The sequence below is a fragment of the Theropithecus gelada genome, chromosome 5 (assembly GCF_003255815.1).
Source record: "Theropithecus gelada isolate Dixy chromosome 5, Tgel_1.0, whole genome shotgun sequence".
Classification (NCBI taxonomy): Eukaryota; Metazoa; Chordata; class Mammalia; order Primates; family Cercopithecidae; genus Theropithecus; species Theropithecus gelada.
The window spans coordinates 88,479,639-88,493,581 of NC_037672.1; the positions used below are offsets into that span (position 1 = coordinate 88,479,639).

General features: G+C 35.3%; 1 protein-coding gene across 10 annotated transcripts in view; it reads right to left on the bottom strand.

Moving 5' to 3' along the window:
- FIP1L1 (factor interacting with PAPOLA and CPSF1) overlaps positions 1-13,943 on the bottom strand; it is a 76,156-nt gene that overhangs the window by 27,985 nt on the left and 34,228 nt on the right. For all 10 annotated transcript variants that reach the window (XM_025386372.1, XM_025386379.1, XM_025386378.1 and 7 more), the window contains 2 exons: positions 3,544-3,637; positions 1,007-1,163 (listed from right to left, as the gene is read on the bottom strand). In XM_025386372.1, coding sequence (XP_025242157.1) covers positions 1,007-1,163; positions 3,544-3,637 — 251 coding nt within the window. The remainder of the gene's footprint in view (positions 1-1,006; positions 1,164-3,543; positions 3,638-13,943) is intronic.

Here is a 13,943-nt window from a genome sequence, read left to right on the forward strand (position 1 = left end):
CAGTGGAAGGAAATCAAAGGCACCGAGGATGAAAGACAGAAGCAGTGGCTGACATTTAGAGGCCAAGGATGAATATGTTAGGGAAGGACTATTCAGACCCTGTATTTGGTTCTGTACTCCGATCACAACTGGCACCTTAAAACAAAGACAGCTCTCTTGCAAATAAAAGTGAGTGAGAGTACATGGCTGCCTAGTATAAACTGATTTTATTAATAGGAAGTAAAGCCTAATACACGTCTTTCATGTTGCCCTGATGAGGATAAGCAGCTATTTTTTCATCATTTACTACTAGCTTTCTCCCTGGGAAGAAGTTATTATTCTTAATCAATCTTGCTAGTTTCATAAAAACTTGGTTAAGGCAGATAAAGATTAAAAACAAAGTAAGAGAGGCAACCAGATGAAAAATTCAAATAAAAATAAAATTTGGGAATTATTTGTGAGTTTATTCTCTATCACCACTAACCTGGTTTTTAATTAGTAATCAAAAGTAGCTATAAATATGATAAACATTTATATCACTTTTGTTTAAAAGAAGTAAATACCAGGCACCCAGTAGCAGTCTCCAAAAAGGAAACCAGTATACAGAAGACCAGACTGAAATATTAATTTCAATCTCTTCACAAGATAAAATGTTTTGATCTACTCCCATCCTAAAAGTATCTTTAATGTTTCTTTTAAAACAAATTAACACTGGTAAAGTTTATAACTGAGTATGGATTTATACATATCCTATTAGCAACTTAAGTTTGGGGATCATTATCATATTTTTGAATCACAAGATTGGTATCTGTATATTCTTCTCAATTTTAGAACACTGTCTCTTTCCTACATTGTGAAATAGCAAGACACATATATATCTGTTTCAGTGTGAATCTGTTAAAGATAAACATAATATCTATTACTTTTAATGCAATGCGATCAAGATATTATTTTAATTGTCAAAAATTTAAAAAAACACTCGCAAGCTATTTTTCTTTCAAAGTCAAATGTCTTATTTACTATTTACCCGGTGGTGGAATCAGAGGTGGAGCAGTGCTGACAGTCGGAGGAGGTGGAAGAAATGGAGGAGGTGGAAGGTGAGTGGGAGGAGCTCCTGGAGGGAAAAACGGAGGTGGTTTGCTAAAATTGTTGTCTACTTCAGTAGCAGATCTTTCAGAAAGGACCTAAAATTAGAACACAGTTAAATAAACAGATGCATACATATTATGTAAGATTAATCTTAGTAAATTAACTTCATTTAATCTAAGAAACAAAGTAAATGGTAGTTTAATTCACATATATGTATTTTTGCGGGGAGAGTAATAGTTCTACATGTGTGATATGTGCATACATACGCCTATGTGAGCATACACACACATATACTTTTTAAAATGTGCATATTCAAATCTTAAGAAAAAACAACTGGCTCATTGTTTCTTAATAAAAAGTAATTTCTTAATAAAAATTTCTTAATAAAAAGTAATTAAGTAATAAAAACACCCCACACAAGAAAAAAGTACTTCATAAAGATCATTTAACAAGTATTATCTTTGTCACCCAACCAAAGTTAAAGTATTCAATTAAGGCAATGTAATCATTAATCAGACACTAGCCTTAAGAAATTAACATGGCAGCACGTCAGTCATTCACTGTACGAGGGCCTGTCATCAACAGGTTGCAAAATAAGAGACTGTCAGGCATGCATCAACAGACTGCAAGCAATAGGCAGCAAGATATGTAAATAACTTTATCATGTGAGCCTTGTAACTTTAAGAACAGGGTTTATTCTTGAAAAATAATGTTTGCAGGCCGGGCGCGGTGGCTCAAGCCTGTAATCCCAGCACTTTGGGAGGCCGAGACGGGCGGATCACGAGGTCAGGAGATCGAGACCATCCTGGCTAACACGGTGAAACCCCGTCTCTACTAAAAATACAAAAAACTAGCCGGGCGAGGTGACGGGCGCCTGTAGTCCCAGCTACTTGGGAGGCTGAGGCAGGAGAATGGCGGGAACCCGGGAGGTGGAGCTTGCAGTGAGCTGAGATCCGGCCACTGCACTCCAGCCTGGGTGACAGAGCCAGACTCTGTCTCAAAAAAAAAAAAAAAAAAGAAAAAGAAAAATAATGTTTGCAAAATGCTTGCTTGTGTGAACAGGTTAAGGGACAGACACCATAAGCAGCACCCCAAACCTACTGAAATAAAACAGGCAAACTGGCACCTCAAAATCTGGATTTTTGGTAAGGTCCCCAAGGATGTGTAAATAAATTTGGGAAAGACAGCCAACATAATGTTGTATATTTAATTTATACTTCTCAGATCCTTGCTGACTAAAGCAATCTTTTAAACATACAATCCCTCTTTCTATTAATGTTTCCTATATTTAAGTGCAGTGTTTTTTGTAGGGCTTATGCTGATAAGCTATTTCTTTAAGTATTTATTTTGAGAAATCATGGCATTTTAATGGTAAGAGGAAAGGAAAAATGGACTAACATCTTCCACTATAGAAATGATTTGCCTTTAAAGATGCTAAAAGGAACATTTTACATGATCAACTTATCGAAGGTGAGAATAAAGTGCTCTGGACATTTTCAAAAGGACTCAGAAAACAGAATAAATAATGAAAAAAGTATGGCCAAACTGAATAGCTGGAAGTCTCAGTTATTAAAGTTCTAACATCAATTATCCAGCTTACTGATAATTCACCTCCCCTCATTTTTTCACTTAAAAACAAAGGAACTCTACACCTCCCCCGGAAATGTCACATTAAATAAATTATGGTATATTCATCCAATGAAGCTATCAGGAAGATATTTTAATCATATTTTAAGAATATGAAAACATGCAACTAATTTTTGATGGGGGAAAAAAGTATACACAGAAATATAATAGTATCCCAATTTTGCTTAGTAACAAGAGATGTACCAGCTGTGGTTATCTTTAGGTGGTAAAATCACTGGTGGTCTTTTATTTTTCAATCAGTGAACCTATATACAAGTTGAATATTCCTAATCCAAAAATCTGAAATCTGAAATGCTCTAAAATCCAAAACATTTTGAGCACCAATATTTTATTCCAAGTGGAAAATTCCACACACAAACTCATATGTGACGGGTCACAATCAAAACTCAGGCCCACTACACAGTTTATTCAGGGTTGCCAAAGGAAAAAAGATGATCATAAATTAACAAATCATTACAACAAATTAAATAACTTATTTATGAAACATAAATTTCATGTTTGGACTTGGGTCTCATCCCTAAGATTACATACATACAAACATTTCAAAATCTGAAAATTTCCAGAATCTGATACACTTCTGGTACCAAGCATTTTAGATAACAGATATTCAAACTGTATTACGTTTCTATCAAAGAAAAGGAAAAAACCCTATTAAAAAAAAGATTCAGAAATTACAAATTCTCACTGGAAATGCCTTTATAATAAAGGAGGACTCGTTCCACATTTTAAATCTCTTTGTATCACCTAAAACACAGCACAGCACTATGACTATTGAATAAATTAAATTAGAATGCTGATATCATCCTTCAATTTAAGAAAATACTAAACCTGTATGTTGCTGTTCTCATTTGCCCGTCGCCTTCCTTCTACTCGGCTGATAGTTATAGTCTGACCAATTACATCAATTGCTCCAGGTAATCTCCTGTAACACAAAAATTGAATCAATTCAGTTTCACCTAATTACATGCTTAAAAAATAATAAAAGCAGTAAGAGAGAAAAACAAAATGTGTTTGCAATAAATTTTAAAATAAAATCAGATCACAATACACACTGAAAAATATCCCTGAGTTTAAGCTCACTACTTTGCACTGTCATAAACATTTTTATTAATAAGCTAGAACCAACATACCCAACAATGATCATAATGTTAAGTTTTAAGTCTCTGTAGAGCTCTTCTTCTAAACTTACTAGTTTTAGTAGTCTCCAAATAAATTTATCTTTGTGAAATTAAATAAGACAGCAAATGCTAGACAAATGGAAATTTTGGGGCCACTACAATTGTAGCACATACTACAGCTCAGTTACAGAAACCTTAAATATTCCCCAAAAAGGACTGAAAATATTGCTCATTTTAACACACACAGGATATATTCCAAGTGTTAAAAAATATAAAAAAGGAACCAGTTTGCCATTTCTGATAACTTGCATTTAGATAGAAAAATTCAAATATTTAAATACTTGCCTTACCTCTATTTACAATCTTTTTAAAGTTTATTAGGATATGGAAAAAACAGTCTATCACAAAACAATGCTACAAATTTAAGAGAAAAACCTAGTAAGTTGTGATTTTAAATAATTAAAATAATGTTAAAAGCTATTATACAGATGAAGGACTTTATAAAAGTATGCATGCCTAAGACGATATAGAAATCACTTGGAGAAATAGGCAATGAAAAACAGATGCAAATTAGATGGATTTCTCTTCATCTAGATTTCAGTTCTGAACAATACTGTCTTTAAAACTTTATAGAAGGAAAACAATTAAAACATCATAGATTCTTCGACAGTCACTAGATTAGGCTCCTAAAATGACAAATAACAGCAGCTACCATTGGTTGGATGCCAAACCTTCATTGTATCTAAACCTCACAAAAACTTAAAAATTACTGTATACCTGTTAGAGACAAGCCATGGTCCAAGGTGAAATCACTGACCTAAGCATGAATTAAAAGGCAAAACTAACTTTCAAACCTGAGTCTTTCTGATCCCAAAGACTACAGACCTCCCCTCCCCTTGAGCTAGGTTTCCTTCCAGCAATACAATTCACCTTTGAGAAATTTAAGACTTTTCTGGAAATCTTGAGTTAGGAAGAGTTTATCTCAAGCAGACCTTGAAACACTCCACTAATTATTTTGTGCTAACAAAGACAGCCCTATAAAAAGTATATCATGACATCTGAAATGTTTTCAAGTACATAGTTCCCACTTACCATCTCTTGACCATTTAAGACTTCCCTTCTCTATAATTTTAGTACAATTTAAAAATGTTCAAGCCTTTCTGATTTTATGCCTGAGTCATTGACTTCCTAGATTTCCTCATGATCCCAAAGATAAAGAATGATTTCATTGGAGGATTAACATATCCTCCAATACAGCTGAGGAAAGATCTTAATATTCACGTTACAAAAATCCAAGTACCTCTATGATAAAACAAATATTGCTTCAATTTCTTCCCTATAATTTAAATTGCAAAGCTATGCCCACCATAACTGCATTATCAAAGCACAAGCCATCAGCCCTCTGATATACAAACATTTCATATTCCAACATCCTACCAAATACATGTGTGCATGTAACGGAGAGGCCATAATTTCCTCTCCGTTAATTGCTGCCCTCCATTGTCAAAATTTTTACTTTCACTCTATTTCCTTTTATACTATTTTCTATTGCCAATCACTGGACTCTCTCCTTCGCATTTTTAAATTTATTCCCATCAAAAACAAAGGAGGTATTTGTTTGGACTTGAAAGTCAGATAGCAAATTCTCCAAACTGTTAAAAGTGGTAAAAATGAGATCCAGATATAAGACTAACTTTCCTGTTGAGGGGAAAATTTTCTATAGCCTGTCTTTTACCATTTATTTCCGAGGATCTCTAGTTTTCAAAAAGTCTGGGACACGTGGAAGTATTCATCTACTAAAATGTACCCTTAAATATGGTCAGAAGTCTAATTAGTTTTTTTCAGCTTTAAATTGATTTTTTTGAATCACTAAAGATTCAAAATGGCAAATACTACGTTTCTAAAAACATATAACTGAGAAATCAGCCTTAACGAGTATATCCCTAAAGGGAGTTCAGAAAATTACAATTCTCTACATTTTCAAAACATCTCCTTGTGCCCGTATTTTTTAACCACATCAACTGACTTAAATCATATAAATGAAGCTTACTGTTTTGTTCAGAAATGTTTTATGATAGACACACAGTATGTACCAGAGTAACAAAAAGCACATAATATCTAACACTGACAAATAATTTAAAAATATAATATTATTCTGATGCCACATTTTGGAAAAAAATATTGAACCATATTATTCCACGAAAGTTCTTAATGGACAGCTTTTTCTTTCATTGCTTAAGAAGATTCAATAGAGTTTCCCTATGAGGAAATCTACTGTAACTTAGGAGTTCCACAAAGCGTAGGTTTAATTAGGCCAACAAACTTGTTCGGTAAGGTAGACAGCTAATGCTATTATCAAAATCTCTTTTCCATATTGGACTCAATCACCTAGTAAAAAGCTAAGAAATTAACCACTCTGGGTGTCTGAGTTGATGTACAGTTTAAACAGGCAGTAAATGTTCCCAAGACCTCTACCCTCCTCCTGGCACAGTAAATGAATATAAAAATATCTCTGAAGTTACAACGGAACTTCAGTAAATGAATATAAAAATAACTCTGAAATTAAAAAAATTATGTTTTGATGATTCTGATGTCCAAGAAAGAATCCAAGGGCTCCCTGCAGAGATGCAACAGAAAGTTTGAGATGACAAATCAGGGCTAATAGAAGATAGACAAAAGGCCATAAATTGATCTCTGAAGGTCAGGCTCATGCATGTAATCTCAACACTTTGGGAGTCTGAGGCGGGAGGATTACTTGAGTCCAGGAATTCAAGACCAGCCTGGGCAACATGGCGAGACTCTGTGTCTACAAATAATTTATAATTTTAGCCAGGCATAGGAGCACATGCCTGTGGTCCCAGCTGTTCAGAGGGCTTAGGTGAGAGGACTGCTTGAGCCCAGGAGATGAAGGATTCAGTAAACTGTTGACTGCGCCACTGCACTCCAGACTGGGCAACAAAACAAGAGCCTGTCTCAAAAAAAAAAAAAAAAAAAATCTCAGCTGCTTTTTCTTGGCAGCCAAAGCAAAGGACATCATTAATAACAAATGTCTTTAATGTGCATAAGATTAAAACAAAGCTTTTGCTCTAAGATTGTTTTTCCCGGTAATGACAGCTAGTATTTATGGAGCACCTACTATGTGCAAGGTAAGCACTGTTTTAAAGACTTTATATATTTTTAGTCTTCATGATAAACCCATAAGGTAGCAACTCTCATTACTGTCATTTTACAAACGAGAACAAACGAAAAAAATTCTCCTCTGAGTCTAAGAGAAAATGAGTACAAGACTACAAAACACAGTAAGAAGTACATTTTACACAGCAATACAGTACCAGTACCCACATTACATTAAAAACTAAAAAAGGTTCATGAAACAATACTTAAAAAAGGAAAAACAGTGACATTATGATAAAACGTGATTTTATTAATATTTAAATATAGCATAGGAAAAAAGAAAAATAATACAAAAACAAGAAATAATAGTTGGGACCACCAAATTGTTTCACAACCCACTAATGGACTGCAATCTCATGTTTTCAAAAATACGGAAATAAACTCTCCAATATTCCTACCAAAAAAAAATGGAATTTTACAGAGCTGTTTCTCAAAATGCTCTTTAACGCCGAGTAAAGCACAACAATGCCCAATTCAAGAAGAGCAATTTAATTAGGGGAAGCAAAACAACGTGGTCTGCATATCTAGCCCTCTTAATAGTCAGGCTTGATCTAATAATCTGTGCTTTTGAGAATAGTTCAAGTTCTTAACTAGCTACATGGTTCTCTAAAGAATCAGGACGTCCCTGATTTCTAAATAAATACATATGTATACATGTAATTTTCAGGCAAAAGTCCAGAGTTTATAGCAAATTTTCAAATTATTTTGCTTGAAATATTGCTTGAAAGTTCATAACCATATTGTAAAAGAATGGATGAATCACATAGCAATGTAGACATCTATGAATGTTTTCTCACAGAAGGGCTTCTAGTAAGAGCTGGGCAGCAAACAGTTCAAAGGTCCATTCTCTGAGAAAAAGCCTAGAATGTGGCTACCTCATATTCCCAACTTGAAAAGAGGTGCACTTGTTATGACATTTAATTCAGGTCACATAAGCAAATAGATGGCTGTAAACAGTTCTGCATGGAAATTGTGTAGCATCTTTTAAGCAACTTTAGGAAAGAGATGAGCCTTAAAAGACATATAGGATGGATTTAGGCACACAGGATGGGAAGGTAAAACATTTCAGATGGAGGGACAACTATGAGCAGAGAGAAAAGATGGAGGGGGGCAGATATGTGCACAATTTCTACTTAGCAAATATATTACCTATCCAACTGCTTGCAACAGAAGCATCATGCACCTTTGATAGTGGTTACCAACCAAAAGACATTCAAAGAGGCAGAAAATGTAAATCAAATGAGAAGCACATAAAGAAAAAGACTATGAGGCTGTAAAATGCTATGCAAATATCAGTTCCCATTAACTACATCTATCATTTTACTTCAAAACTGTAGGTGCCTAGCTATCATTTGATTTTAATCTTTATGCCAACCCAGAATCAAGTCTCTAAATCAGTGGTTCTCAACCGTGCCTGCATATCAAAATCCTGATGCTCAGGGTGTACACCAAACTATTTAAAATAACATTTCTGGGACCCAAGCATCAACACTTTTTTGAAGCTTCCTAGGTAATTCCAATATAGTCAAAGTTGAAGACTACACATTTAAGGGCATGTTCAAGAGACTGCTAGACATTTTGTTCCCTCCAGAAAGAACTTTTAAAGTAGTTAAATTAATATTTAACTATTTATTTCACAAAAAATTTAGTCATATCCACCAAGGTAAGAATATCATTGATTACATATTTTTCTACTGATCTTTTAGTTTTGTGGTACTTAAGCCCAGGAATTCAAGATCAGCCTGGGCAACATGACTGGTCTGACATGGTACTGTTTCTATACCTGTGTGTACGTTTTACTTTCACAAGCACAAGAATAATTTTCTCTATAGTATATACATAATTTATAAAGAAAATATATTCTAATGTTCGAGTAACAATTTATTAATGAAAAATCCCGTCCAGAAAAAGAACCCAGTCTAAAATAAAAATCACAGAATTCAAAACACTTTTCTAGACATACAATTTATTTTCTATCGGTACTATATTTAAAGAGACTGATAAAGCCCTTGATAAAAGAGGAGATCTGACACTCACTGAGTGTCTGATTTATCTTTTTTTTTTTTTTTTTGAGATGGAGTTTCACTCTTGTTGTCCAGCTTGGAGTGCAATGGCATGATCTCGGCTCACCGCAACCTCCTCCTCCTGGGTTCAAGTGATTCTCCTACCTCAGCCTCCCGAGTAGCTGGGATTACAGGCACATGCCACCATGCCCAGCTATTTTTTTAATTTTTTTTTAGTAGAGACGGGGTTTCTCCATGTTGGTCAGGCTGGTCTTGAACTCCTGACCTCAGGTGATCCACCTGCCTCAGCCTCCCAAAGTGCTGGGATTATGGGCATGAGCCATCACGCCAGGCCGATTTATCTTTCAAGCCCTGAAATAGGTGCTTTCACAGCTTAGAACTGATTTAATCCTTACGAGTACATCACATTTAAGGTATATGGGCCGGCATAGTGGCTCACACCTGTAATCTCAGGTGTGATTTGGGGATCTGGGAGTTTGGGAGGCCGAGGCAGAAGAATCACTTCAGTTCAGGAGAGATCAGTCTGAGCAACATAGTGAGACCTCATCTCTACAAAAAATAAAAAATTAGCCGAGCATGGTGTGCATGCCCGTAGTCCCAGCTACTCGGGAGGCTGAGGTGGGAGGACTGCTTGAGCCTGGTAGTTCGAGTTTGCAGGGAGCCACGATCCCACCGCTACACTCAACCTGGGAAACAGAGTGAGACTCTGTCTTGAAAAAATAAAGTACACGTCCAATTAGTTTCATTTTCACATATGTGGAAAGAGGCTCTTTTGCATTATAAAGTGGCAGCACCAGGATTCAGGCTTAGCATAACCAACTTCAAACCCCTTCCCTTCTTCTTCAGCAGTGCTTAGCATACTAATTTCCTGGGGTCTGAATTTTTAAAATGTCAATTTTTAAGCCCTATTTAAAACAACAAAAAACCTTGAATGTTTAAAGGTGAAATAAGCCCAAATTTTACTCACTAGAGGACACGAATGTATTTAAAAGTGCAAACAAGTTTACTCACTTTTGTATAGAGCTTGGAATAAAGCTCTACCTTCCATATTTATGCTTAATTTCATGCTTTTAAATGTATCAATGATAGGAAAAGACACAGCTCTACAAGAAACTTAAAAAAACAAACTAACAACCACAAAGGCCTTCATATGTCCAATAACATAAAATCTTACAAACTACACACTATAGCAACATGCATTCAGAGCACTTGATCAAATGCCCCGAGGTACAGGCACATCTTTTCAGTACAGTGTCTCATCAAGACATAAAAGGAGATAGTCAGAGGAAGAGGTCATTCTTAGATACAATGTTCATTTAACATTCAGTTTTATTATAAGTATTGTGTTTAATATAAGAAATACGTGCATTTTGTATTTGTGATTTAACGTTGAAAAGCAATTTTTACTATTCATTCAAGAGTATGAATCAGTTAAAAAGCATTCTAATATAGGAACATAAGCTTAAGAAAAATAAACTATCACTTGAAAATTAAGAGGAACAGAACTTGGTAATAAAAAATAGAAACAAAATAAAAAAACAAACTGTGCATTAGGATATGTTTACAGCAATTATCCATACTACCAGTTTCAATTTCCTACACTCACTAAAACTGCTTCATTCTTCTAATTAGTTTTACAAGAGTTAAAATTTGAATTTATAAAGCAAACTTATACCAATAAAATGCCATTGTTAATACACACAGATTTAGCTTGAAGAATACTGTTATAGTTTGAAAAACACTTATAGATTTGGCTTGAAGAATACTGTTAAAGTTGGAAAAACACTATATTATGCAAATTAATAGTCACTAGCATATGATAAGGCCACAACTTAAAATACAGTAACTGTTATTTATATATTTTTTTATTTAGAGACCAGGTCTTGCTCCGTCACCCAGGCTGGAATGCAGTGGCACGATCACAGCTCACTGCAGCCTCACCTGTCCAGTAATCCTCCCACCTTATACTCCCAAGTAGCTGGGTCCACAGGTGCACACCACCATGCCCAACTAATTTTTGCATTTTTGGTAGAGTCGGGGTTTTGTCATGTTGCCTATGCTGTTCTCAAACTCCTGAGCTCAAGTGATCCACCCACCTCAGCCTCCCAAAGTGCCAAGATTACAGGCAATGAGCCACAGCGCCCAGCCCAAATATAATAACTTACGAAAAAGATCTTAATCATTATTTACTTGCTCTTTACAAACATTTAAGCAATGCCTCAAACTCTACACTTGTCAGTTACATTAACTACAAGAGCTGGAATCTAGTTTTTCTTACACTACCAGAGAGTGAGAGTGAGAGAATGTGTGTGTGTATTTTAAGAGGAAAAGTAGCCTGCTGAGAAAGAGAGAGGGGGGGTACAGAGAGAGGGGGAGGGAGGGGGAGAGCGGGGGGCGGGGAGAGAGAGAGAAAAAGAGAGAGAGAGAGCATGTGCGTGTGTGTGTGTGTGTGTGTGTGTGTGTGTGTGTGTGTGTGTTTAAAAACAGAAAAAGTAGCTTTTATCCAGGTCATCTGTTTTTGAAATTTTCTTTTTTCTTTTCGAGACAGAGTTTCACTCTTGTTGCCCAGGCAGGAGTGCAATGGTGCAGTCTCGGCTCACTGCAACCTCTGCCTCCCAGGTTCAAGTGATTCTCCTGCCTCAGCCTCTCGAGTAGCTGGGATTACAGGCAAGTGCCACCAGGCCCAGCTAATTTTTGTATTTTTAGTAGAGACGAGGTTTCTCCATGTTGGTCAGGCTGGTCTCCAACTCCCGACCTCAGGTGATCCATCTGCCTTGGCCTCCCAAAGTGCTGGGATTACAGGCATAAGCCACCACACCCAGCCTATTTTTGGAATTTTCTAAAGCACAAAACACATAATGAAAATACAGCCTCAAATTTCCTTCCACATATATTCCTTGAGACTAATTACGAAGTCAAAGTGAGGAGTTTTTTTTGTTTCCAAAGCATCTTTTTTAGAGAGAAGTAGGTATAGATGGAGTTGCTAAAGATAAAGCACTGAGATGTATCTCTTTCAGATATGGGAACCAATATTTTCGCTACAAATTAGCCATCTGATGTCCAAAAATAAAGTATTATATCTAAAGTAAAACAATTTAAAATAAAACATTCTAAGTCAAATAGCTGATATAAAAGGAATTTCAGATGTTAAAACAACAAAGCCAAAGAAGCAAAAAAAAAGTTTAAAATTACATTGAAAATAACATATTTTAAGTATTTGGTTTTTTTCTTTTTTGAGACAGGGTCTCACTCTGTCATCCAGGCTGGTGTGCAGGGGCGTGATCTCGGCTCACGCAACCTCCACCTCCGGGGTTCAAGTGATTATCCCGCCTCAACCTCCTGAGTATCTGGGATTACAGGTGCCCACCACCACGTCTGGCTAATTTTTGTATTTTTAGTAGAGACAGGGTTTCACCATGTTGGACAGGCTGGTCTTGAACTCCTGACCTCAAGTGATCCACCTGCCTCGGTCTCCCAAAGTGCTGGAATTACATGTGTGAGCCACCATGCCTAGCCTATTTTAAGTATTTCTATGCCTTTGTCTATGGAAGTGGACTTGCCTGAACTATCGGTACTACAAGCCAGAAAAGCAGGTATTCTAGTTCTGGTTTTGCCTCTTAACTAGCTGTGAATTTGGGCAAATTCTCTAATTTCTCAAATCTCTTTTTCCATTGTAAACCAAGGACTAGTTTCCCTTGTAAACCAGGGACTAGTCAAAAAATAAAGAATTTCAGGTTTGAAGAGGCTTTCCAAATTACACCGTATAACTCTACTATGTTACAATTTAATGGAGGCATAGGCATGTTAGGAAACTTTCCTTAATTCACACAGGTAGTTACTGACAAAACTAAATCTAAAATCCAAGTCCAATATTTATGCAATAAAACAGTTGTAAGTTTAAATTTCTTTATCAATAGCATGATAAGTTTATAAGATCTTGTTGTCTGGCCCTTTTAGGTTCAGTAAATAGGCCGTGCACACTGCCAGGTTAAATATAAATCCAAGTGTTTCTCTATGCAATAATCGAGTTAGTTTTTATACAGAAATTGTATTAGTACGATTATGAACTTTTAGGTTCCACGGAGATGTTAAATGTGAAAAGACTCATACACTTCATTCTACACTTGTCAGATCTAACCTTTATTTAAAATAACTCTTGAAATTTCTATTAGTTTTTCAAGTAGATTTTTAGTGTTCAAAGACAAATCAATATTACATAATACATAGATAAAAAAATCAACGAGTACTTTCAAAATAATAAGATGAAAACTTTCCTTAACCTACTAAAGCAACAAATGCAACTGACACTATTCTAAGAATGCAGGTAATATATTTTTATCTACATTAGTTACTAGACTTACAATGTAGATATTCTTACTTTGAGATGTATATCCACTTTTAAGAATGACTAAGCTTCTTTCCTAATAGGAAATACTTACAACTCATGTGGAATATATAATTAGGACTGTATAGAAAACGAAACGTAAGAAAATCAAATTTTGGTAGTGTTTCCTCCCTTTTAGGTGCTATGATCAAAGGTATCTGATCACAATTTACATTTATATTTTTTAAGTTTTTAAATTAAAACAATTGTAAATATATTTATATAGCATTGAGCTAACCAGGTAAATTGCTTAAAATTCTCTAACAAAAGCAAAACAAAAACAAAATTACCCCTTGTATACCATAATTATTTAAAACCTCAAATGATAAATTAGGGAAGTATTCTGGTCTGCATTTTGAAGTCAGGTTATGAAAGCAATCTCTCAGATTGATCACTGTAGGTAATGTACTTTCATATTGGAACATAGTTGCTTCTCATTGCATCCCTTAAAGATGAAGTTATTATTTCAATTTTCAGGCTCGGAGAAATTATAATATCCATTCAAGGTTGTATGCTTTGTAAATTTAA